General features: G+C 54.2%; 2 protein-coding genes across 2 annotated transcripts in view; both read right to left on the minus strand.

Annotated features, from left to right (window-relative positions):
• The window catches only part of LOC142925541 (annexin A4-like), a 45,844-nt gene that overhangs the window by 22,865 nt on the left and 689 nt on the right, over positions 1-22,290 (minus strand). The window contains exons 2-6 of the mRNA XM_076068424.1: positions 17,442-17,501; positions 13,498-13,570; positions 6,407-6,501; positions 3,966-4,079; positions 2,975-3,065 (exon numbers count right to left, since the gene is read on the minus strand). Coding sequence (XP_075924539.1) covers positions 2,975-3,065; positions 3,966-4,079; positions 6,407-6,501; positions 13,498-13,570; positions 17,442-17,447 — 379 coding nt within the window. The 5' untranslated portion in view covers positions 17,448-17,501. The remainder of the gene's footprint in view (positions 1-2,974; positions 3,066-3,965; positions 4,080-6,406; positions 6,502-13,497; positions 13,571-17,441; positions 17,502-22,290) is intronic.
• On the minus strand, positions 17,508-21,863 carry LOC142925540 (uncharacterized). Its single transcript, XM_076068423.1, has 2 exons — positions 21,122-21,863; positions 17,508-21,087 (listed from the first exon to the last, which is right to left on the minus strand). The coding sequence occupies exon 2, from the start codon at positions 20,280-20,282 to the stop codon at positions 17,913-17,915; it is 2,370 nt and encodes a 789-aa protein (XP_075924538.1). The 5' UTR covers positions 20,283-21,087; positions 21,122-21,863; the 3' UTR covers positions 17,508-17,912.

Consider the following 22,290-nt stretch of genomic DNA (forward strand, 5'->3'; position numbering starts at 1 on the left):
GTCAGTGAGTAGGTAAGTTGGAAGGTAGGTGAGTAGGGAGGCAGTTGAGTAGGTGAGTAGGCAGGCAGGTGAGTAAGTGAGTCAGTGAGTAGGTGAGTTGGAAGGTAGGTGAGTAGGTGAGTCAGTGAGTAGGTAAGTTGGAAGGTAGGTGAGTAGGTGAGTCAGTGAGTAGGTAAGTTGGAAGGCTGGTGAGTAGGGAGGCAGGTTAGTAGGTGAGTAGGCAGGCAGGTGAGTAGGTGAGTCAGTGAGTAGGTAAGTTGGAAGGTAGGTGAGTAGGTGAGTCAGTGAGTCGGTAAGTTGGAAGGTAGGTGAATCGGCAGGCAGGTGAGTACGTGAATAGGCAGGCAGGTGAGTAGGTGAGTCAGAGAGTAGGTAAGTTAGAAGGTAGGTGAGTAGGTGAGTCAGTGAGTAGGTAAGTTGGAAGGTAGGTGAGTCGGCAGGCAGGTGAGTAGGTGAGTAGGCAGGCAGGTGAGTAGGTGAGTCAGAGAGTAGGTAAGTTAGAAGGTAGGTGAGTAGGTGAGTCAGTGAGTAGGTAAGTTGGAAGGTAGGTGAGTAGGGAGGCAGGCGAATACTGATAGTCTCCGAGTTACGATGGTCCGACTGACGATATGAGGACATTACGATAGCGATATGATGCAGATAGGAAGATTGTTTCCTGAAAAAAAACGTTCTATTATATTGCAGTTCATATAGGTAGGCTAAGAATTTACCTTGTTTGTTTACTTTACATTTTACTGTGCAATACAGTATTGTAATTAATAAATACATTATATAGTTTATACAGTACGGTACTGTTAATTGCTAAATTATCACCATTCTTTAAGACTCCTGGGCAGGCTAAGGCCATCTTCGACTTAAGATATTTTTCACTTACGATGGGGTCGTGGTCACCCATCTCCATCGGAAGTAGAGGACTACCTGTATACGGGTAGGAAGGCAGGTGAGTAGTGCCTGAGTAGCAGGTGAGTAGGGAGCAAGAGGAGTAGTAAGTGAGTAGCAGGTGAGTAGTCAGTGAGTAGGTGGTGAGTAGGTGGTGAGTAGGTGGTGAGTATCAGGTGAGTAGGAGGTGAGTAGGAGGTGAGTAGGTGGTGAGTAGGAGGTGAGTTGTCGGTGAGTATCAGGTGAGTAGGAGGTGAGTAGGAGGTGAGTAGGTGGTGAGTTGTCGGTGAGTATCAGGTGAGTAGGAGGTGAGTAGGTGGTGAGTAGGAGGTGAGTTGTCGGTGAGTAGGAGGTGAGTAGGAGGTGAGTAGGAGGTGAGTTGTCGGTGAGTTGTCGGTGAGTAGGTGGTGAGTAGGAGGTGAGTAGGTGGTGAGTAGGTGGTGAGTAGGTGGTGAGTAGGAGGTGAGTAGGTGGTGAGTAGGAGGTGAGTAGGAGGTGAGTAGGTGGTGAGTAGGAGGTGAGTAGGTGGTGAGTAGGAGGTGAGTAGGTGGTGAGTAGGAGGTGAGTAGGAGGTGAGTAGGTGGTGAGTAGGTGGTGAGTAGGTGGTGAGTAGGAGGTGAGTAGGAGGTGAGTAGGAGGTGAGTAGGTGGTGAGTAGGTGGTGAGTAGGAGGTGAGTAGAAGGTGAGTAGGAGGTGAGTAGGTGGTGAGTAGGTGGTGAGTAGGTGGTGAGTAGGTGGTGAGTTGTCGGTGAGTATCAGGTGAGTAGGAGGTGAGTAGGTGGTGAGTAGGAGGTGAGTTGTCGGTGAGTAGGAGGTGAGTAGGAGGTGAGTAGGAGGTGAGTTGTCGGTGAGTATCAGGTGAGTAGGTGGTGAGTAGGAGGTGAGTAGGTGGTGAGTAGGTGGTGAGTAGGTGGTGAGTAGGAGGTGAGTAGGTGGTGAGTAGGAGGTGAGTAGGAGGTGAGTAGGTGGTGAGTAGGAGGTGAGTAGGTGGTGAGTAGGAGGTGAGTAGGTGGTGAGTAGGAGGTGAGTAGGAGGTGAGTAGGTGGTGAGTAGGTGGTGAGTAGGAGGTGAGTAGGAGGTGAGTAGGTGGTGAGTAGGTGGTGAGTAGGAGGTGAGTAGGTGGTGAGTAGGAGGTGAGTAGGTGGTGAGTAGGTGGTGAGTAGGTGGCGAGTAGGAGGTGAGTAGGAGGTGAGAAGGTGGTGAGTAGGAGGTGAGTAGGAGGTGAGTAGGTGGTGAGTAGGAGGTGAGTAGGTGGTGAGTAGGAGGTGAGTAGGTGGTGAGTAGGAGGTGAGTAGGAGGTGAGTAGGTGGTGAGTAGGAGGTGAGTAGGTGGTGAGTAGGTGGTGAGTAGGTGGTGAGTAGGAGGTGAGTTGTCGGTGAGTATCAGGTGAGTAGGTGGTGAGTAGGAGGTGAGTAGGAGGTGAGTTGTCGGTGAGTAGGTGGTGAGTAGGTGGTGAGTAGGTGGTGAGTAGGAGGTGAGTAGGTGGTGAGTAGGAGGTGACTAGGTGGTGAGTAGGTGGTGAGTAGGAGGTGAGTAGGTGGTGAGTAGGAGGTGAGTAGGTGGTGAGTAGGTGGTGAGTAGGTGGTGAGTAGGAGGTGAGTAGGAGGTGAGTGTCAGGTGAGTAGGAGGTGAGTAGGAGGTGAGTAGGTGGTGAGTAGGTGGTGAGGAGGTGAGTAGGTGGTGAGTAGGAGGTGAGTAGGTGGTGAGTAGGAGGTGAGTAGGAGGTGAGTAGGAGGTGAGTAGGAGGTGAGTAGGTGGTGAGTAGGTGGTGAGTAGGAGGTGAGTAGAAGGTGAGTAGGAGGTGAGTAGGTGGTGAGTAGGAGGTGAGTAGGTGGTGAGTAGGTGGTGAGTAGGTGGTGAGTAGGAGGTGTGTATCAGGTGAGTAGGAGGTGAGTAGGAGGTGAGTAGGTGGTGAGTAGGAGGTGAGTATCAGGTGAGTAGGTGGTGAGTAGGAGGTGAGTAGGTGGTGAGTAGGAGGTGAGTAGGTGGTGAGTAGGTGGTGAGTAGGAGGTGAGTTGTCGGTGAGTATCAGGTGAGTAGGTGGTGAGTAGGTGGTGAGTAGGTGGTGAGTAGGTGGTGAGTAGAAGGTGAGTACCTTCCTCGTAGGCATGACACAGCTGCTGGATCTCCTCATTGCTTCTGGTGGCCAGGGTCTCGATCAGACACTTCTCATCCGTGCCCAAGCCCTACAGCACACGTACAAAGGTCCCCCGCGTAGCCTCCACGAGTCTGTAGGGGCAAGTGCTGTTCGCGAGCAGCACCGATGAAGGCCGGCACGGCGCACGAGGGGGGTGGGTGGCCAGCACCACGCCCGGCCGCCTTTGTCTCCCCAGTCCTGATGTTTACACGCCGCACCGGGCACTCGTTTGAGGCCGAGTCGACCTAGGGGAGGCCCAGGACCGGTTCAGATAAATCGTCGCTGGTGTTGGTGGCCGTGAGCGGGAAATCGAACTCGGCTCGCCCGAGTTTCGCAGCGCGGCGCAGCGCTAGCCGCTGCACTACCGCTCCCCACCACGTTCACACACGCAGACAAAGATAAAGATCCCCCGTGTAGCCTTAACAGACTGTAGGGGCAAGTGCTGTTCGCGAGCACCTATGAAGGCCGGAACGGTACACGAGGGGGTGGGGTGGCCAGCACCACGCACGACCGCCTTTGTCTCCCCTAGTGGCGATGTTTACACACCACACCAGGTACTCATTTGAGGCTGAGTCGACCTAGGGGAGGCCCGGGACCGGTTCAGATAAATCGTCACTGGTGTTGGCCGTGAGCGGGAATCGAACCCGGGTCGCCAGGTTCATAGCGCAGCGTAGCGCTAACCGCTACACTACCGCTCCCCACAGACACACACACAGAGACACAGACACACACACACCAGCAACACGTGGGTAAACCAGCATACAAACACACAGACTGGCACAGATGTAAATAGGCCAGGTTAACAATCAAAGGCTTGGACAGACATCCTGGTGGACAAGGTGGACTGATGGACAGTCGGTCAGGTGGACAGGCAGGCGGGGAGATGGAAGGGCGGACAGACGGTCACACACTGACGTGATTCGGGAGGCGCGTGCACCTAGACTGGCACCTTCATGGCCTTCTTGAGCTGCTTGACGAGGAAGACGGGCGGAGGGAGGAAGAGAGCAACGATGAGGCGCTCCAGACTGCCGGTCAGCTCCGACTTGAGATCCTTCAGCAGCTCCTACTCGCACACAGAGACAAAGGTCCACCGTGTAGCCTTTACTCCACCGCTGGGGCAAGTGCTGAAAACGGGGTGGCATCATGGCGGCGAGGTGTTAACTACCTCGCCTGGTACACGGGAGGTCGTGGGTTCGATCCCCACCCTGACGCCTGCTGCTGCTGCTGTATATTTAAAGTTTGCTGTGTCTCTCTCATCATCATCATGGTGGCTAGGAGATGTTAACTACCTCGCCTGGTACACGGGAGGTCGTGGGTTCGATCCCCACCCTGACGCCTGCTGCTGCTGTATATTTGGAGTGTGTGTGTCTCTCTCATCATCATCATCATCATCACGGTGGCTAGGAGATGTTAACTACCTCGCCTGGTATACAGGAGGTCGTGGGTTCGATCCCAATCCCGACCCTGACACCTGCTGTATATTTGAAGTTTGCTGTGTCTCTCTCATCATCATCATCACGGTGGCTATGAGATGTTAACTACCTCGCCTGGTACACGGGAGGTCGTGGGTTCGATCCCCACCCTGCTGCCTGCTGCTGTACATTTGAAGTTTGCTGCGTCTCTCTTTCTCCCCGTGGCCGTGTGGATTTTTTTCTCCTCCGGGCCCTCCGGTTTTTCCCCTCGACATTTTAGAATCAACGTCACGCGTGTGGGGTGTTTCGCTGCTATAAGTGCCCACGTGATAAGCCACGTCGTTGAACCCACCGTTTGTGGCCAGGTCTCTTCCGAAACAACAACTACATGTCGCTTCAGCGAAGCCTGAACCTGGTGCGTGGGTCATAGTAGCACCTCTGAAGGCCGAGACGACACGCACGCGTCGCCACCACCACGCCCGGCCGCCTTTGTCTCCCCAACGCTGATGTTTTTTTTTTGTTTTTTTCTTAAAAACCACCGGCAAGTGCTCATCTAAGGCTGAGTAGATCTAGTCGAGGGGCCCTGTGCCGGTTCAGATAACCTTCAGCGCGTTATTGAACTCGGGTCTCTGGGCTTCAAGCGCAGCGAAATAGCCACAGCGCCACTGCCCGACACAAAGACAAAGATCCCCCGTGTAGCCTTAAAAGACTGTTGGGGCAAGTGCTGCTCGCTCGCAGCACCTGCGAAGGTCGGCAAGGCACACGAGGGGGTGGCTGGCCACCACCGCGCCCACCCGCCTTTGTCTCCCCAGTGCGGATACACCGCACCAGGTACTCGTTTTTCAGGCCGAGTCGACCCGGTGGAGGCCCGTGACCGGCTCGGACAACCAGCACTGGTATTGGACGTTAGCGGGAATGGAACTCGGGTACACCAGGTTCGCGGTGCAGTGCGCTTACTGCTACACTACCGCTCCCCCCACACACACACACACACACCCAGCTCCATCTCTAGTCCAGCACGTGCAGCGTCCATTCAGCCCCCTCAATCCGGCCAAACAGAAGCTGTTTGGGAACGCGGTGTCTGGGCACGTGCGCTACGTGACACAGCCAAAGCAAACCTTGCCTGCTTTAGAGGAGCTCACCGATAGGACCGTGTCCAGATATTGAAATGATCCGTGAGCTCCTCACGCTGTCACCCGGCCTGGTCAATCACGAAGTTGGTGGTTTGTGTCGATGTAAAACTTTCGCGGCTGCAAGGATTCATCTTCTGGGTTCCTTCGGTAAAGTCACCACGTAGAATGGGGATAAAATAATGCGAATACAAATAATAATAACGGAATAAAATTCTCACACGACGTTTCGGCCACAACGCAAGCAGCCTTCCTGAGGAAGTAGCCTTCCTGAGGAAGCCTACTTGTGTTGTGGCCGAAACGTCGTGAGAATTTTATTCTGTAATTATTATTTTTATTATTTTATCTCCATTCTACGTGGTGACTTTACCGAAGGAACCCAGAAGGTTGGTTTGTGTCTCAGTGGTGCGTAACCAACCAGGGCACAGTTAACACGTTCCAAACCTCCTTAAGATTCCCTGTATCCTGGATCGAGTCACTGTCCATCTTTCTGTCGCTGTTAAAGCGCGTTTCAAAATCCGCGTCGGTGCCCTACACATATATTTATGAGCGAATTGCATGGGAGAGAAAGTGGATGCTAACTCCCCTCTCTCTCTCTCTCTCTCTTCCTCTCTCTCCCATATGCATGAAAACAAAAATGAGCAGCCCTCACACAACCCAGGATGGATCGCAGGCGGGCCAGGCCTGAAATGTTTTCCAACCGGCGCGGATGTTCTCCATTCGAGGACTCCACGATTCGAAATCGTTCGCGGCTTTGTGCGGTGTCGTCCGCACACGGGACGCTTTTGCACGTGGGTATCGTGAAGCGGCGTCGCCACGGCGCTCGTGCCAGGCTAGGTGCACATCACCTTGCCGTACATGGCCTTGAACTGGGTGGCGATCTCCTGCCGCTGGACGTTGCTCCGGTGGGTGGCCACTTCCACGATGGCCATCTCGTCCGTGCCTGCACCGCAGACCCGGGGGGCGATGGGGAGCGCGGTGAGTGTACTGTGTGGTGAGTGTGGTGAGTGTGGTGAGTTTACTGTGTGGTGAGTGTGGTGAGTGTACTGTGTGGTGAGTGTGGTGAGTGTGGTGAGTTTACTGTGTGGTGAGTGTGGTGAGTGTGGTGAGTTTACTGTGTGGTGAGTGTGGTGAGTGTACTGTGTGGTGAGTGTGGTGAGTGTGGTGAGTTTACTGTGTGGTGAGTGTGGTGAGTGTGGTGAGTTTACTGTGTGATGAGTGTGGTGAGTGTGGTGAGTTTACTGTGTGGTGAGTGTGGTGAGTGTGGTGAGTTTACTGTGTGATGAGTGTGGTGAGTGTGGTGAGTGTGGTGAGTTTACTGTGTGGTGAGTGTGGTGAGTGTGGTGAGTTTACTGTGTGGTGAGTGTGGTGAGTGTGGTGAGTTTACTGTGTGGTGAGTGTGGTGAGTGTGGTGAGTTTACTGTGTGATGAGTGTGCTGAGTGTGGTGAGTGTGGTGAGTTTACTGTGTGGTGAGTGTGGTGAGTGTGGTGAGTTTACTGTGTGATGAGTGTGGTGAGTGTGGTGAGTTTACTGTGTGGTGAGTGTGGTGAGTGTGGTGAGTTTACTGTGTGATGAGTGTGGTGAGTGTGGTGAGTGTGGTGAGTTTACTGTGTGGTGAGTGTGGTGAGTGTGGTGAGTTTACTGTGTGGTGAGTGTGGTGAGTGTGGTGAGTTTACTGTGTGGTGAGTGTGGTGAGTGTGGTGAGTTTACTGTGTGGTGAGTGTGGTGAGTGTGGTGAGTTTACTGTGTGGTGAGTGTGGTGAGTGTACTGTGTGGTGAGTGTGGTGAGTGTGGTGAGTTTACTGTGTGGTGAGTGTGGTGAGTGTGGTGAGTTTACTGTGTGGTGAGTGTGGTGAGTGTGGTGAGTTTACTGTGTGATGAGTGTGGTGAGTGTGGTGAGTTTACTGTGTGGTGAGTGTGGTGAGTGTGGTGAGTTTACTGTGTGGTGAGTGTGGTGAGTGTGGTGAGTGTGGTGAGTTTACTGTGTGGTGAGTGTGGTGAGTGTGGTGAGTGTACTGTGTGGTGAGTGTGGTGAGTGTGGTGAGTTTACTGTGTGGTGAGTGTGGTGAGTGTGGTGAGTTTACTGTGTGATGAGTGTGGTGAGTGTGGTGAGTTTACTGTGTGGTGAGTGTGGTGAGTGTGGTGAGTTTACTGTGTGGTGAGTGTGGTGAGTGTGGTGAGTTTACTGTGTGATGAGTGTGGTGAGTGTGGTGAGTTTACTGTGTGATGAGTGTGGTGAGTGTGGTGAGTTTACTGTGTGATGAGTGTGGTGAGTGTGGTGAGTTTACTGTGTGGTGAGTGTGGTGAGTGTGGTGAGTTTACTGTGTGATGAGTGTGGTGAGTGTGGTGAGTGTAGTGAGTGTACTGTGTGGTGAGTGTGGTGAGTTTACTGTGTGGTGAGTGTGGTGAGTGTGGTGAGTGTGGTGAGTTTACTGTGTGGTGAGTGTGGTGAGTGTGGTGAGTGTAGTGAGTGTACTGTGTGGTGAGTGTGGTGAGTGTGGTGAGTTTACTGTGTGGTGAGTGTGGTGAGTGTGGTGAGTGTGGTGAGTTTACTGTGTGGTGAGTGTGGTGAGTGTGGTGAGTTTACTGTGTGGTGAGTGTGGTGAGTGTGGTGAGTTTACTGTGTGGTGAGTGTGGTGAGTGTGGTGAGTGTGGTGAGTTTACTGTGTGATGAGTGTGGTGAGTTTACTGTGTGGTGAGTGTGGTGAGTGTGGTGAGTTTACTGTGTGGTGAGTGTGGTGAGTGTGGTGAGTTTACTGTGTGGTGAGTGTGGTGAGTGTGGTGAGTTTACTGTGTGGTGAGTGTGGTGAGTTTACTGTGTGGTGAGTGTGGTGAGTGTGGTGAGTTTACTGTGTGGTGAGTGTGGTGAGTTTACTGTGTGGTGAGTGTGGTGAGTGTGGTGAGTTTACTGTGTGGTGAGTGTGGTGAGTTTACTGTGTGGTGAGTGTGGTGAGTGTACTGTGTGGTGAGTGTGGTGAGTGTGGTGAGTTTACTGTGTGGTGAGTGTGGTGAGTGTACTGTGTGGTAAGTGTGGTGAGTGTACTGTGTGGTGAGTGTAGTGAGTGTACTGTGTGGTGAGTGTGGTGAGTGTGGTGAGTTTACTGTGTGGTGAGTGTGGTGAGTGTGGTGAGTGGGGTGAGTGAGATGAGTGTGGTGAGTACTGTGTGGTGAGTGTGGTGTATGATGAGTTTACCGTGTGGTGAGTGGGGTGAGTGTACTGTGTGGTGAGTTAACTGTGTGGTGAGTGTGGTGAGTGTGGTGAGTGTACTGTGTGGTAAGTGTGGTGAGTGTGGTGAGTGTACTATGTGGTGAGTATGGTGAGTGTGCTATGTGGTGAGTGTGTGGTGAGTGTACAGTGTGGTGAGTATGTGGTGAGTTTGTGGTGAGTGTGTGGTGAGTGTGTGGTGAGCGTGTCGTGAGTGTGTGGTGAGTATGTGGTGAGCGAGTGGTGAGTGTGTGGTGAGTGTGTGGTGAGTGGTGAGTGTGTGGTGAGTGAGTGGTGTGTGGTGAGTGTGGTGGTGAGTGTGGGAAGTGTGGTGGTGAGTGTGGTGAGTGTGTGGTGAGTGTGTGGTGAGTGAGTGGTGAGTGTGTGGTGAGTGAGTGGTGAGTGTGTGGTGAGTGTGTGGTGAGTGAGTGGTGAGTGAGTGATGAGTGTGTGGTGAGTGAGTGGTGAGTGTGGTGAGTGTGTGGTGAGTAAGTGGTGAGTGTGTAGTGAGTGAGTGATGAGTGTGTGGTGAGTGAGTGTGTGGTGAGTGAGTGGTGAGTGTGTGGTGAGTGTGTGAGTGGTGAGTGTGTGGTGAGTGCGTGGTGAGTGGTGAGTGAGTGGTGAGTGAGTGTGTGGTGAGTGTGTGGTGAGTGTGTGGTGAGTGAGTGGTGAGAGTGTGGTGAGGGAGTGGTGAGTGAGTGGTGAGTGAGTGGTGAGTGTGTAGTGAGTGAGTGTTGAGTGTGTGGTGAGTGAGTGGTGAGTGTGTGGTGAGTGAGTGGTGAGTGTGTGGTGAGTGAGTAGTGAGTGTGTGGTGAGTGTGTGGTGAGTGAGTGGTGAGTGTGTGGTGAGTGCGTGGTGAGTGCGTGGTGAGTGTGTGGTGAGTGAGTGGTGAGTGTGTGGTGAGTGAGTGGTGAGTGTGTGGTGAGTGCGTGGTGAGTGAGTGGTGAGTGTGTGGTGAGTGTGAGTGTTGAGTGTGTGGTGAGTGTGTGGTGAGTGTGTGGTGAGTGTGTGTTGAGTGAGTGGTGAGTGTGGTGAGTGTGTGGTGAGTGAGTGGTGAGTGTGTAGTGAGTGAGTGATGAGTGTGTGGTGAGTGAGTGTCTGGTGAGTGAGTGGTGAGTGAGTGGTGAGTGTGTGGTGAGTGTGTGAGTGGTGAGTGTGTGGTGAGTGCGTGGTGAGTGGTGAGTGTGTGGTGAGTGAGTGTGTGGTGAGTGAGTGGTGAGTGTGTGGTGAGTGTGTAGTGAGTGAGTGGTGAGTGAGTGGTGAGTGAGTGGTGAGTGTGTAGTGAGTGAGTGGTGAGTGTGTGGTGAGTGAGTGTTGAGTGTGTGGTGAGTGAGTGGTGAGTGTGTGGTGAGTGAGTGGTGAGTGTGTGGTGAGTGAGTAGTGAGTGTGTGGTGAGTGTGTGGTGAGTGCGTGGTGAGTGCGTGGTGAGTGCGTGGTGAGTGTGTGATGAGTGAGTGGTGAGTGTGTGGTGAGTGAGTGGTGAGTGTGTGGTGAGTGAGTGGTGAGTGTGTGGTGAGTGAGTGGTGAGTGTGTGGTGAGTGCATGGTGAGTGAGTGGTGAGTGTGTGGTGAGTGTGTGTGGTGAGTGTTGAGTGTGTGGTGAGTGAGTGGTGAGTGTGTGTTTTGTGGTAAATGAGTGGTGAATATTTGGTGAGTGTGTGGTGAGTGTGTGGTGAGTGTGTGTTGAGTGAGTGGTGAGTGTGTGGTGAGTGAGTGGTGAGTGTGTGGTGAGTGTGTGGTGAGTATGTGGTGAGTGAGTGGTGAGTGAGTGGTGAGTGAGTGGTGAGTGCGTGAGTGGTGAGTGTGTGGTGAGTGTGTAGTGAGTGAGTGTTGAGTGAGTGGTGAGTGAGTGGTGAGTGGTGAGTGAGTGGTGAGTGAGTGGTGAGTGTGTAGTGAGTGAGTGTTGAGTGTGTGGTGAGTGAGTGGTGAGTGTGTGGTGAGTGAGTGGTGAGTGTGTGGTGAGTGAGTAGTGAGTGTGTGGTGAGTGTGTGGTGAGTGTGTGGTGAGTGAGTGGTGAGTGTGTGGTGAGTGCGTGGTGAGTGCGTGGTGAGTGCGTGGTGAGTGAGTGGTGAGTGTGTGGTGAGTGAGTGGTGAGTGTGTGGTGAGTGAGTGGTGAGTGTGTGGTGAGTGCGTGGTGAGTGAGTGGTGAGTGTGTGGTGAGTGTGAGTGTTGAGTGTGTGGTGAGTGTGTGGTGAGTGTGTGGTGAGTGTGTGTTGAGTGAGTGGTGAGTGTGGAGTGAGTGATGAGTGTGTGGTGAGTGAGTGGTGAGTGTGTAGTGAGTGAGTGATGAGTGTGTGGTGAGTGTGGTGAGTGTGTGAGTGGTGAGTGTGTGGTGAGTGCGTGGTGAGTGGTGAGTGTGTGGTGAGTGAGTGTGAGGTGAGTGAGTGGTGAGTGTGTGGTGAGTGTGTAGTGAGTGAGTGGTGAGTGAGTGGTGAGTGAGTGGTGAGTGAGTGGTGAGTGTGTAGTGAGTGAGTGGTGAGTGTGTGGTGAGTGAGTGTTGAGTGTGTGGTGAGTGAGTGGTGAGTGTGTGGTGAGTGAGTGGTGAGTGTGTGGTGAGTGAGTAGTGAGTGTGTGGTGAGTGTGTGGTGAGTGCGTGGTGAGTGCGTGGTGAGTGAGTGGTGAGTGTGTGGTGAGTGAGTGGTGAGTGCGTGGTGAGTGAGTGGTGAGTGTGTGGTGAGTGAGTGGTGAGTGTGTGGTGAGTGAGTGGTGAGTGTGTGGTGAGTGCATGGTGAGTGAGTGGTGAGTGTGTGGTGAGTGTGTGTGGTGAGTGTTGAGTGTGTGGTGAGTGAGTGGTGAGTGTGTGGTTTGTGGTAAATGAGTGGTGAGTATTTGGTGAGTGTGTGGTGAGTGTGTGGTGAGTGTGTGTTGAGTGAGTGGTGAGTGTGTGGTGAGTGAGTGGTGAGTGTGTGGTGAGTGTGTGGTGAGTGTGTGGTGAGTATGTGGTGAGTGAGTGAGTGGTGAGTGAGTGGTGAGTGAGTGGTGAGTGTGTGGTGAGTGTGTAGTGAGTGAGTATTGAGTGAGTGTTGAGTGAGTGGTGAGTGAGTGGTGAGTGGTGATTGAGTGGTGAGTGAGTGAGTGTGTGGTGAGTGTGCAGTGAGTGAGTGGTGAGTGAGTGAGTGGTGAGTGTGTGGTGAGTGTGTGGTGAGTGTGTAGTGAGTGAGTGTTGAGTGAGTGTTGAGTGAGTGGTGAGTGAGTGGTGAGTGGTGAGTGAGTGGTGAGTGAGTGAGTGAGTGTGTGGTGAGTGTGCAGTGAGTGAGTGGTGAGTGAGTGAGTGGTGAGTGTGTGGTGAGTGTGTGGTGAGTGTGCAGTGAGTGAGTGGTGAGTGAGTGAGTGGTGAGTGAGTGGTGAGTGTGTGGTGAGTGTGTAGTGAGTGAGTGGTGAGTGTGTGGTGAGTGTGTGTTGAGTGAGTGGTGAGTGTGTGGTGAGTGAGTGGTGAGTGTGTGGTGAGTGTGTGGTGAGTGTGTGGTGAGTATGTGGTGAGTGAGTGAGTGGTGAGTGAGTGGTGAGTGAGTGGTGAGTGTGTGAGTGTTGAGTGTGTGGTGAGTGTGTAGTGAGTGAGTGTTGAGTGAGTGTTGAGTGAGTGGTGAGTGAGTGGTGAGTGGTGATTGAGTGGTGAGTGAGTGAGTGTGTGGTGAGTGTGCAGTGAGTGAGTGGTGAGTGAGTGAGTGGTGAGTGTGTGGTGAGTGTGTGGTGAGTGTGTAGTGAGTGAGTGTTGAGTGAGTGTTGAGTGAGTGGTGAGTGGTGAGTGAGTGGTGAGTGAGTGAGTGAGTGTGTGGTGAGTGTGCAGTGAGTGAGTGGTGAGTGAGTGAGTGGTGAGTGTGTGGTGAGTGTGCAGTGAGTGAGTGGTGAGTGAGTGAGTGGTGAGTGAGTGGTGAGTGTGTGGTGAGTGTGTAGTGAGTGAGTGGTGAGTGTGTGGTGAGTGTGTGGTGAGTGAGTGGTGAGTGAGTGATGATGTGTGTGGTGAGTGAGTGGTGAGTGTGGTGAGTATGTGGTGAGTAAGTGGTGAGTGTGTAGTGAGTGTGTGGTGAGTATGTGGTGAGTGAGTGAGTGGTGAGTGAGTGGTGAGTGAGTGGTGAGTGTGTGAGTGTTGAGTGTGTGGTGAGTGTGTAGTGAGTGAGTGTTGAGTGAGTGTTGAGTGAGTGGTGAGTGAGTGGTGAGTGGTGAGTGAGTGGTGAGTGAGTGAGTGAGTGTGTGGTGAGTGTGCAGTGAGTGAGTGGTGAGTGAGTGAGTGGTGAGTGTGTGGTGAGTGTGTGGTGAGTGTGTAGTGAGTGAGTGTTGAGTGAGTGTTGAGTGAGTGGTGAGTGAGTGGTGAGTGGTGAGTGAGTGGTGAGTGAGTGAGTGTGTGGTGAGTGTGCAGTGAGTGAGTGGTGAGTGAGTGAGTGGTGAGTGTGTGGTGAGTGTGTGGTGAGTGTGCAGTGAGTGAGTGGTGAGTGAGTGAGTGGTGAGTGTGTGGTGAGTGTGTGGTGAGTGAGTGAGTGAGTGTGTGGTGAGTGTGCAGTGAGTGAGTGGTGAGTGAGTGAGTGGTGAGTGAGTGGTGAGTGTGTGGTGAGTGTGTAGTGAGTGAGTGGTGAGTGTGTGGTGAGTGTGTGGTGAGTGTGTGGTAAGTGAGTGGTGAGTGAGTGAGTGGTGAGTGAGTGGTGAGTGAGTGGTGAGTGTGTGGTGAGTGTGTGGTAAGTGAGTGGTGAGTGAGTGAGTGGTGAGTGAGTGGTGAGTGAGTGGTGAGTGTAGTCTCACCAAACCCTTTCATTGCACCGCGTAGCTTCTCAGCATCAGCCGCGGGGTCAAACTCTGCACATATCACGAGAGACTGCGACAGACCAAGTGGTTAGTCCTGTGTAGGAACCTCCTGGTTATTACACCACCAGCAGCAGCACACAGGGGATTATTATTATTATTATTGTTGTGTCCGTCCGTCCGTAGTGCATCCAAACATGGGAGGGGTGTGGCTGGGTGGGGAGGGGCTGGGTGGGGAGGGGCTGGGTGGGGAGGGGCTGGGTGGGGGCTGGGTGGGGAGGGGCTGGGTGGGGAGGGGCTGGGTGGAGAGGGGCTGGGTGGAGAGGGGTTGAGTGGGGAGGGGCTGGGTGGGGAGGGGCTGGGTGGGGGGGGGTGGGAGGGGTGGCGCTGGGTGGGGAGGGGCTGGTCACCCCGTGGTGCCCCCCTTGTAAAACTCAACGTTTCACCAACTCACGCCGGCTTGTGCCCGCCCTCACAGTCGGGCACATTGTTGCTGAACACACCACCACGAGGTGGTGGTGCCGTTGACCCTGACCACTGACCGAGCAAACCCAACGTTCCCACCAGCTCCTCCCTCCGCAGGAATGTGTCTTGACACGTACAGCAGTCGGCTTTCGCGACACATGTTGTTCATAGTAAAGGTCTTTGGGTGAGAGGTACAAATGTGCCGTCGTAACCCTCCACCACCCGACACGGCCGGCAAGGTTTTGCCACGTGAACGACGCCCCACGTGGCTGACGGCTTCAGCCCACCGGTGTGTTGCAGAGTGACAAGACCTTGACCTTACCGCCTGTGTCGGGTGGTGGAGGGGTTACGACACATTTGTACTAACCCAAAAAAACATTTATTGTGGGACCAAGGAGTTGTAGGAGAGAGAGAGAGAGGGAGGTGGGTGGGTGGGTGGAGGGGAGAGAGATTAGCGAGGGTGTGGATTTGAGTAACTTTAGATTTGAAGTTTTTGCGTGACTGCAGGGATCCATGATCTTCATTTAGAAGATAAATTAAATTAAATCACGTGACGTTTCGGGCGCAACACACGCGTCCGTCATCAGGTGGGACGACAGAGACAAGGAGACGACCAAGACGACAGAGACAGAGAGACAGAGACAAGGAGACGACAGAGACGACAGAGAGACAGAGACAAGGAGACGACCAAGACGACAGAGAGACAGAGATACAAGGAGACGACAGAGAGACAGAGACAGAGACAAGGAGACGACAGAGACAGAGAGACAGAGACAAGGAGACGACAGAGACAGAGACAGAGACAAGGAGACGACCAAGACGACAGAGACAGAGACGACAGAGACAGAGACAAGGAGACGACCAAGACGTCAGAGAGACAGAGACAAGGAGACGACAGAGACAGAGACAAGGAGACGACAGAGAGACAGAGACAAGGAGACGACAGAGACAGAGACAAGGAGACGACAGAGAGACAGAGACAAGGAGACGACAGAGACAGAGACAAGGAGACGACAGAGAGACAGAGACAAGGAGACGACAGAGACAGAGACAAGGAGACGACCAAGACGACAGAGAGACAGAGACAAGGAGACGACAGAGAGACAGAGAGACAGAGACAAGGAGACGACAGAGACAGAGACAAGGAGACGACAGAGACAGAGACAAGGAGACGACAGAGAGACAGAGACAAGGAGACGACAGAGACAAGGAGACGACCAAGACTACAGAGACAGAGAGACAGAGACAAGGAGACGACAGAGACAAAGAGACGACAGAGACAGAGACAAGGAGACGACAGAGACAGAGACAAGGAGACGACCAAGACGTCAGAGACAGAGACAAGGAGACAGAGACAGAGACAAGGAGACGACCAAGACGTCAGAGAGACAGAGACAGAGAGACAGAGACAAGGAGACGACAGAGACAGAGACAAGGAGACGACAGAGACAGAGAGACAGAGACGACAGAGACAGAGACAAGGAGACGACAGAGACAGAGACAAGGAGACGACAGAGACAGAGACAAGGAGACGACAGAGACAGAGACGACAGAGACAGAGACAAGGAGACGACCAAGACGACAGAGACAGAGACAAGGAGACGACAGAGACAGAGACAGAGACAAGGAGACGACAGAGACAGAGACAAGGAGACGACAGAGACAGAGACAAGGAGACGACAGGGACAGAGACAGAGACAAGGAGACGACAGAGAGACAGAGACAGAGACAAGGAGACAGAGACAGAGACAAGGAGACGACAGAGACAGAGAGACAGAGACAAGGAGACGACAGCGACAGAGAGACAGAGACGACCAAGACGACAGAGACAGAGACAAGGAGACGACCAAGACGACATCGCGGGGTTTTTGATGGAAACGAATTTCGCGCGAAGCGGCAAAACCACGGCACAGGCTGTTTGGAGCAAGAGGCCGGCGGAATTGCGACGTGGTGGTGGTGGCACGTGGTGGTGGTGGTACGTGGTGGTGGTGGTGGTGGCACGTGGTGGTGGTGGTACGTGGTGGTGGTACGTGGTGGTGGCACGTGGTGGTGGTGGCACGTGGTGGTGGCACGTGGTGGTGGCACGTGGTGGTGGTGGCACGTGGAGGTGGTGGTGGTGGTGGTGGCACGTGGTGGTGGTGGTGGTGGTGGCACGTGGTGGTGGTGGTGGTGGTGGCACGTGGTGGTGGCACGTGGTGGTGATGGCACGTGGTGGTGGCACGTGGTGGTGGTGGTGGTACGTGGTGGCACGTGGTGGTGGTGGTGGTACGTGGTGGTGGTGGTGGCACGTGGTGGTGGTGGCACGTGGTGGTGGTGGCACGTGGTGGTGGTGGTGGTGGCACGTGGTGGTGGTAGCACGTGGTGGTGGTGGCACGTGGTGGTGGTGGCACGTGGTGGTGGTGGTGGCACGTGGTGGTGGTGGCACGTGGTGGTGGTGGTGGCACGTGGTGGTGGTGGTGGTGGTGGCACGTGGTGGTCGTGGGAGTAGCAGGGCAGTGAGGGCTGAACGATTAATCAATTTCAAATCGATTTCAAATCGATTAATCACAATTTGAAACAATGCGATGAGCAAATCACAAAGGCTGCGATTTTTTGGCGATTTGAAAAAGTCCCGTGACTTTCTTATTGGGATTGTTTCATTTTGTATTGTTATTATGACTTTACGTCTTTCACTTAACAATTGTTCTATGTTTGAGTGTTCTATTTCAATTCAAACATTTTAATAAATACACGTTGGAAGCAATTGATATCTTTCAAGTCATCATCCTTGCCTTAGAATATATAGAGCAGTTCATACTTTGATGGTATCACGTGGTAATGCTCCATCACGTGTTTCAAATCTATTACACAGTGAAAATTGAACTGCAGCTTGACTTTAAAAAATGTAATCGCAAATCAAATCAAATCGCAATATCTGTCGGCAAAAATCGCAATGAGATGTTTTCGCGACCGATGTCACTTGTTCTGTGTTGGGTCAGATCGCGTAAATACAAACGCCGTGTCGTTCAGCCCGCCACCACCCGACACAGACATTAAGCAAAGGAATTTGACGCGTCAGCAAAACGTGGCAATTAGTGAGCAGCTTCAGCATCGACCATCTGTGTGTTGCGGGGCAAACCCGGGGCAAACCCGGGGCAAACCCAGGACAACGTTGACAATGCGGGGACCGTGACGCTTCGCCGGTGATCACGACAACAACAAACTTTCGATTTAAAGCTTTCGTGACTGCAAGGATTCATCTTCTTTGCTTCTTTCGGTAAAGTCACCACCACGTAGAATGAGAATAAATAAAATAATAAATTGATTAAAATAACACAACAAACGCCGTGAGAATGTTATTGTGTTATTTTATTATCTTATTCTCATTCTACGTGACTTTACCGACAGAACCAAAGAAGAGAAACAACAACAATAACAACAACAACAAGCATCGTCACCGGCAAGTTGAGAGGGTCTGGAGAAAGACTTGGCATACTCACCGCCATCACGTGACGAGGCGTGACGATGAGCCACGAGGTTTCCGCTGCCGTCTGAGCGTCCTGAGAAAAACGAAGAAACACCCAGAGAGGGAGACAAAGGCGGTCGGGCGACTCGCTAGCGGCACTTGCCCCTAGAGCCCGCGTGGGCTGCCCGGGGGAGCTTTGACTCTTGCGTGAATGTTGGAGGGTCGCCGCGAGCCGCATTCATCACCTGTGGTGGGGTAACCTGTGGTGGTGTGTGACCTGTGGTGGTGTGTGACCTGTGGTGTGTGACCTGTGGTGGTGTGTTACCTGTGGTGGTGTGTGACCTGTGGTGGTGTGTGACCTGTGGTGGTGTGTGACCTGTGGTGGTGTGTGACCTGTGGTGGTGTGTGACCTGTGGTGGTGTGTGACCTGTGGTGGTGTGTTACCTGTGGTGGTGTGTGACCTGTGGTGGTGTGTGACCTGTGGTGGGTGACCTGTGGTGGTGTGTTACCTGTGGTGGTGTGTGACCTGTGGTGGTGTGTGACCTGTGGTGGTGTGTGACCTGTGGTGGTGTGTTACCTGTGGTGGTGTGTGACCTGTGGTGGTGTGTGACCTGTGGTGTGTTACCTGTGGTGGTGTGTGACCTGTGGTGGGGTAACCTGTGGTGGTGTGTGACCTGTGGTGGTGTGTGACCTGTGGTGGGGTAACCTGTAGTGGGTGACCTGTGGTGGTGTGTGACCTGTGGTGGTGTGTGACCTGTGGTGGTGTGTGACCTGTGGTGGTGTGTGACCTGTGGTGGTGTGTGACCTGTGGTGGGGTAACCTGTAGTGGGTGACCTGTGGTGGTGTGTGACCTGTGGTGGTGTGTGACCTGTGGTGGTGTGTGACCTGTGGTGGGTGACCTGTGGTGGGTGACCTGTGGTGGTGTGTGACCTGTGGTGGTGTGTAACCTGTGGTGTGTGACCTGTGGTGGTGTGTGACCTGTGGTGGTGTGTGACCTGTGGTGGTGTGTAACCTGTGGTGGTGTGTGACCTGTGATGGTGTGTGACCTGTAGTGGGTGACCTGTGGTGGTGTGTGACCTGTGGTGTGTGACCTGTGGTGGTGTGTGACCTGTGGTGGTGTGTAACCTGTGGTGGTGTGTGACCTGTGGTGGTGTGTGACCTGTGGTGTGTGACCTGTGGTGGTGTGTGACCTGTGGTGGGGTAACCTGTGGTGGTGTGTGACCTGTGGTGGTGTGTGACCTGTGGTGGTGTGTGACCTGTGGTGGTGTGTAACCTGTGGTGGTGTGTGACCTGTGATGGTGTGTGACCTGTAGTGGGTGACCTGTGGTGGTGTGTGACCTGTGGTGTGTGACCTGTGGTGGTGTGTGACCTGTGGTGGTGTGTAACCTGTGGTGGTGTGTGACCTGTGGTGGTGTGTGACCTGTGGTGTGTGACCTGTGGTGTGTGACATGTGGTGGTGTGTGACCTGTGGTGGTGTGTGACCTGTGGTGGTGTGTGACCTGTGGTGGTGTGTAACCTGTGGTGGTGTGTGACTTGTGGTGTAACCTGTGGTGGTGTGTGACCTGTAGTGGTGTGTGACATGTGGTGGTGTGTGACCTGTGATGGTGTGTGACCTGTGGTGGGTGACCTGTGGTGTGTAACCTGTGGTGGTGTGTGACCTGTGGTGGTGTGTGACCTGTGGTGTGACCTGTGGTGGTGGTGTGACCTGTGGTGGTGTGTGACCTGTGGTGGTGTGTGACCTGTGGTGGTGTGTGACCTGTGGTGGTGGGTGACCTGTGGTGTGTAACCTGTGATGGTGGGTGACCTGTGGTGGTGTGTGACCTGTAGTGGTGTGTGACCTGTGGTGGGTGACCTGTGGTGTGTGACCTGTGGTGGTGTGTGACCTGTGGTGGTGTGTGACCAGTGGTGGTGTGTGACCTGTGGTGGTGTGTAACCTGTGATGGTGTGTGACCTGTGGTGGTGTGTGACATGTGGTGTAACCTGTGGTGGTGTGTGACCTGTGGTGGTGTGTGACCTGTGGTGTGTAACCTGTGGTGGTGTGTGACCTGTGGTGGTGTGTGACCTGTGATGGTGTGTAACCTGTGGTGGTGTGTGACTTGTGGTGTAATCTGTGGTGGTGTGTGACCTGTGGTGGTGTGTGACCTGTGGTGTGTAACCTGTGGTGGTGTGTGACCTGTGGTGGTGTGTGACCTGTGATGGTGTGTAACCTGTGGTGGTGTGTGACCTGTGGTGGTGTGTGACCTGTGGTGTGTGACCTGTAGTGGTGTGTGACCTGTGGTGGTGTGTGACCTGTGGTGGTGTGTGACCTGTGGTGGTGTGTGACCTGTGGTGTGTGACCTGTGGTGGTGTGTGACCTGTGGTGGTGTGTGACCTGTGGTGGGGTAACCTGTGGTGGTGTGTGACCTGTGGTGGTGGGTGACCTGTGGTGTGTAACCTGTGATGGTGGGTGACTTGTGGTGGTGTGTGACCTGTGGTGGTGTGTGACCTGTGATGGTGTGTGACCTGTGGTGGTGTGTGACCTGTGGTGTGTGACCTGTGGTGGTGTGTGACCTGTGGTGGGTGACCTGTGGTGGTGTGTGACCTGTGGTGGTGTGACCTGTGGTGGTGTGTGACCTGTGATGGTGTGTGACCTGTGGTGGTGTGTGACCTGTGATGGTGTGTGACCTGTGGTGGTGTGTGACCTGTGGTGGTGTGTAACCTGTGGTGGTGTGTGACCTGTGATGGTGTGTGACCTGTAGTGGGTGACCTGTGGTGGTGTGTGACCTGTGGTGTGTGACCTGTGGTGGTGTGTGACCTGTGGTGGTGTGTAACCTGTGGTGGTGTGTGACCTGTGGTGGTGTGTGACCTGTGGTGTGTGACCTGTGGTGTGTGACATGTGGTGGTGTGTGACCTGTGGTGGTGTGTGACCTGTGGTGGTGTGTGACCTGTGGTGGTGTGTAACCTGTGGTGGTGTGTGACTTGTGGTGTAACCTGTGGTGGTGTGTGACCTGTAGTGGTGTGTGACATGTGGTGGTGTGTGACCTGTGATGGTGTGTGACCTGTGGTGGGTGACCTGTGGTGTGTAACCTGTGGTGGTGTGTGACCTGTGGTGGTGTGTGACCTGTGGTGTGACCTGTGGTGGTGGTGTGACCTGTGGTGGTGTGTGACCTGTGGTGGTGTGTGACCTGTGGTGGTGTGTGACCTGTGGTGGTGGGTGACCTGTGGTGTGTAACCTGTGATGGTGGGTGACCTGTGGTGGTGTGTGACCTGTAGTGGTGTGTGACCTGTGGTGGGTGACCTGTGGTGTGTGACCTGTGGTGGTGTGTGACCTGTGGTGGTGTGTGACCAGTGGTGGTGTGTGACCTGTGGTGGTGTGTAACCTGTGATGGTGTGTGACCTGTGGTGGTGTGTGACATGTGGTGTAACCTGTGGTGGTGTGTGACCTGTGGTGGTGTGTGACCTGTGGTGTGTAACCTGTGGTGGTGTGTGACCTGTGGTGGTGTGTGACCTGTGATGGTGTGTAACCTGTGGTGGTGTGTGACTTGTGGTGTAATCTGTGGTGGTGTGTGACCTGTGGTGGTGTGTGACCTGTGGTGTGTAACCTGTGGTGGTGTGTGACCTGTGGTGGTGTGTGACCTGTGATGGTGTGTAACCTGTGGTGGTGTGTGACCTGTGGTGGTGTGTGACCTGTGGTGTGTGACCTGTAGTGGTGTGTGACCTGTGGTGGTGTGTGACCTGTGGTGGTGTGTGACCTGTGGTGGTGTGTGACCTGTGGTGTGTGACCTGTGGTGGTGTGTGACCTGTGGTGGTGTGTGACCTGTGGTGGGGTAACCTGTGGTGGTGTGTGACCTGTGGTGGTGGGTGACCTGTGGTGTGTAACCTGTGATGGTGGGTGACTTGTGGTGGTGTGTGACCTGTGGTGGTGTGTGACCTGTGATGGTGTGTGACCTGTGGTGGTGTGTGACCTGTGGTGTGTGACCTGTGGTGGTGTGTGACCTGTGGTGGGTGACCTGTGGTGGTGTGTGACCTGTGGTGGTGTGACCTGTGGTGGTGTGTGACCTGTGATGGTGTGTGACCTGTGGTGGTGTGTGACCTGTGATGGTGTGTGACCTGTGGTGGTGTGTAACCTGTGGTGGTGTGTGACCTGTGGTGGGTGACCTGTAGTGGGTGACCTGTGGTGGGTGACCTGTGGTGGTGTGTGACCTGTGGTGGTGTGTAACCTGTGGTGGTGTGTGACCTGTGGTGGGTGACCTGTAGTGGGTGACCTGTGGTGGGTGACCTGTGGTGGTGTGTGACCTGTGGTGGTGTGTAACCTGTGGTGGTGTGTGACCTGTGGTGTGTGACCTGTAGTGGGTGACCTGTGGTGGGTGACCTGTGGTGGTGTGTGACCTGTGGTGGTGTGTAACCTGTGGTGGTGTGTGACCTGTGGTGTGTGACCTGTAGTGGGTGACCTGTGGTGTGTAACCTGTGGGTACACTGGCCTCTTTATACTGAAAATCCACAGGAAACGATCAAAGGTTCCATTCCTCTTGGAAGCGGTCGTTGATTCTCAAAATGGTTCGCGGTCTCAGGTTACAACCCGCGTCTCTGTGCCCCCCCTCCACCCCCCTCCACCCCCCCCCTCCAGCCCCCCCCCCCCTCCAGCCCCCCCTCCAGCCTCCCCCCCTCCAGCCCCCTACCCCTCCAGCCCCCCCCCCTCTCCAGCCCCCCCCCTCCCCTCGATCCCTCCCCCACCCCTCGATCCCTCCCCCTCCCCTCCCCCCCATCCGCCCACCCCTCCCCCCTCACCCCTCCCCCATCCCCCCACCCCTCCAGCCCCCCCATCCCCCCACCCCTCCAGCCTCCCCCTCCCCCCCATCCCCCCTCCCCCCCATCCCCCCACCCCTCCAGCCCCCCTCCCCCTC

The sequence above is a fragment of the Petromyzon marinus genome, chromosome 21 (assembly GCF_048934315.1).
Source record: "Petromyzon marinus isolate PM22_M1 ecotype Great Lakes invasive population chromosome 21, UKy_Petmar_22M1.pri1.0, whole genome shotgun sequence".
NCBI classification, from domain to species: Eukaryota; Metazoa; Chordata; class Hyperoartia; order Petromyzontiformes; family Petromyzontidae; genus Petromyzon; species Petromyzon marinus.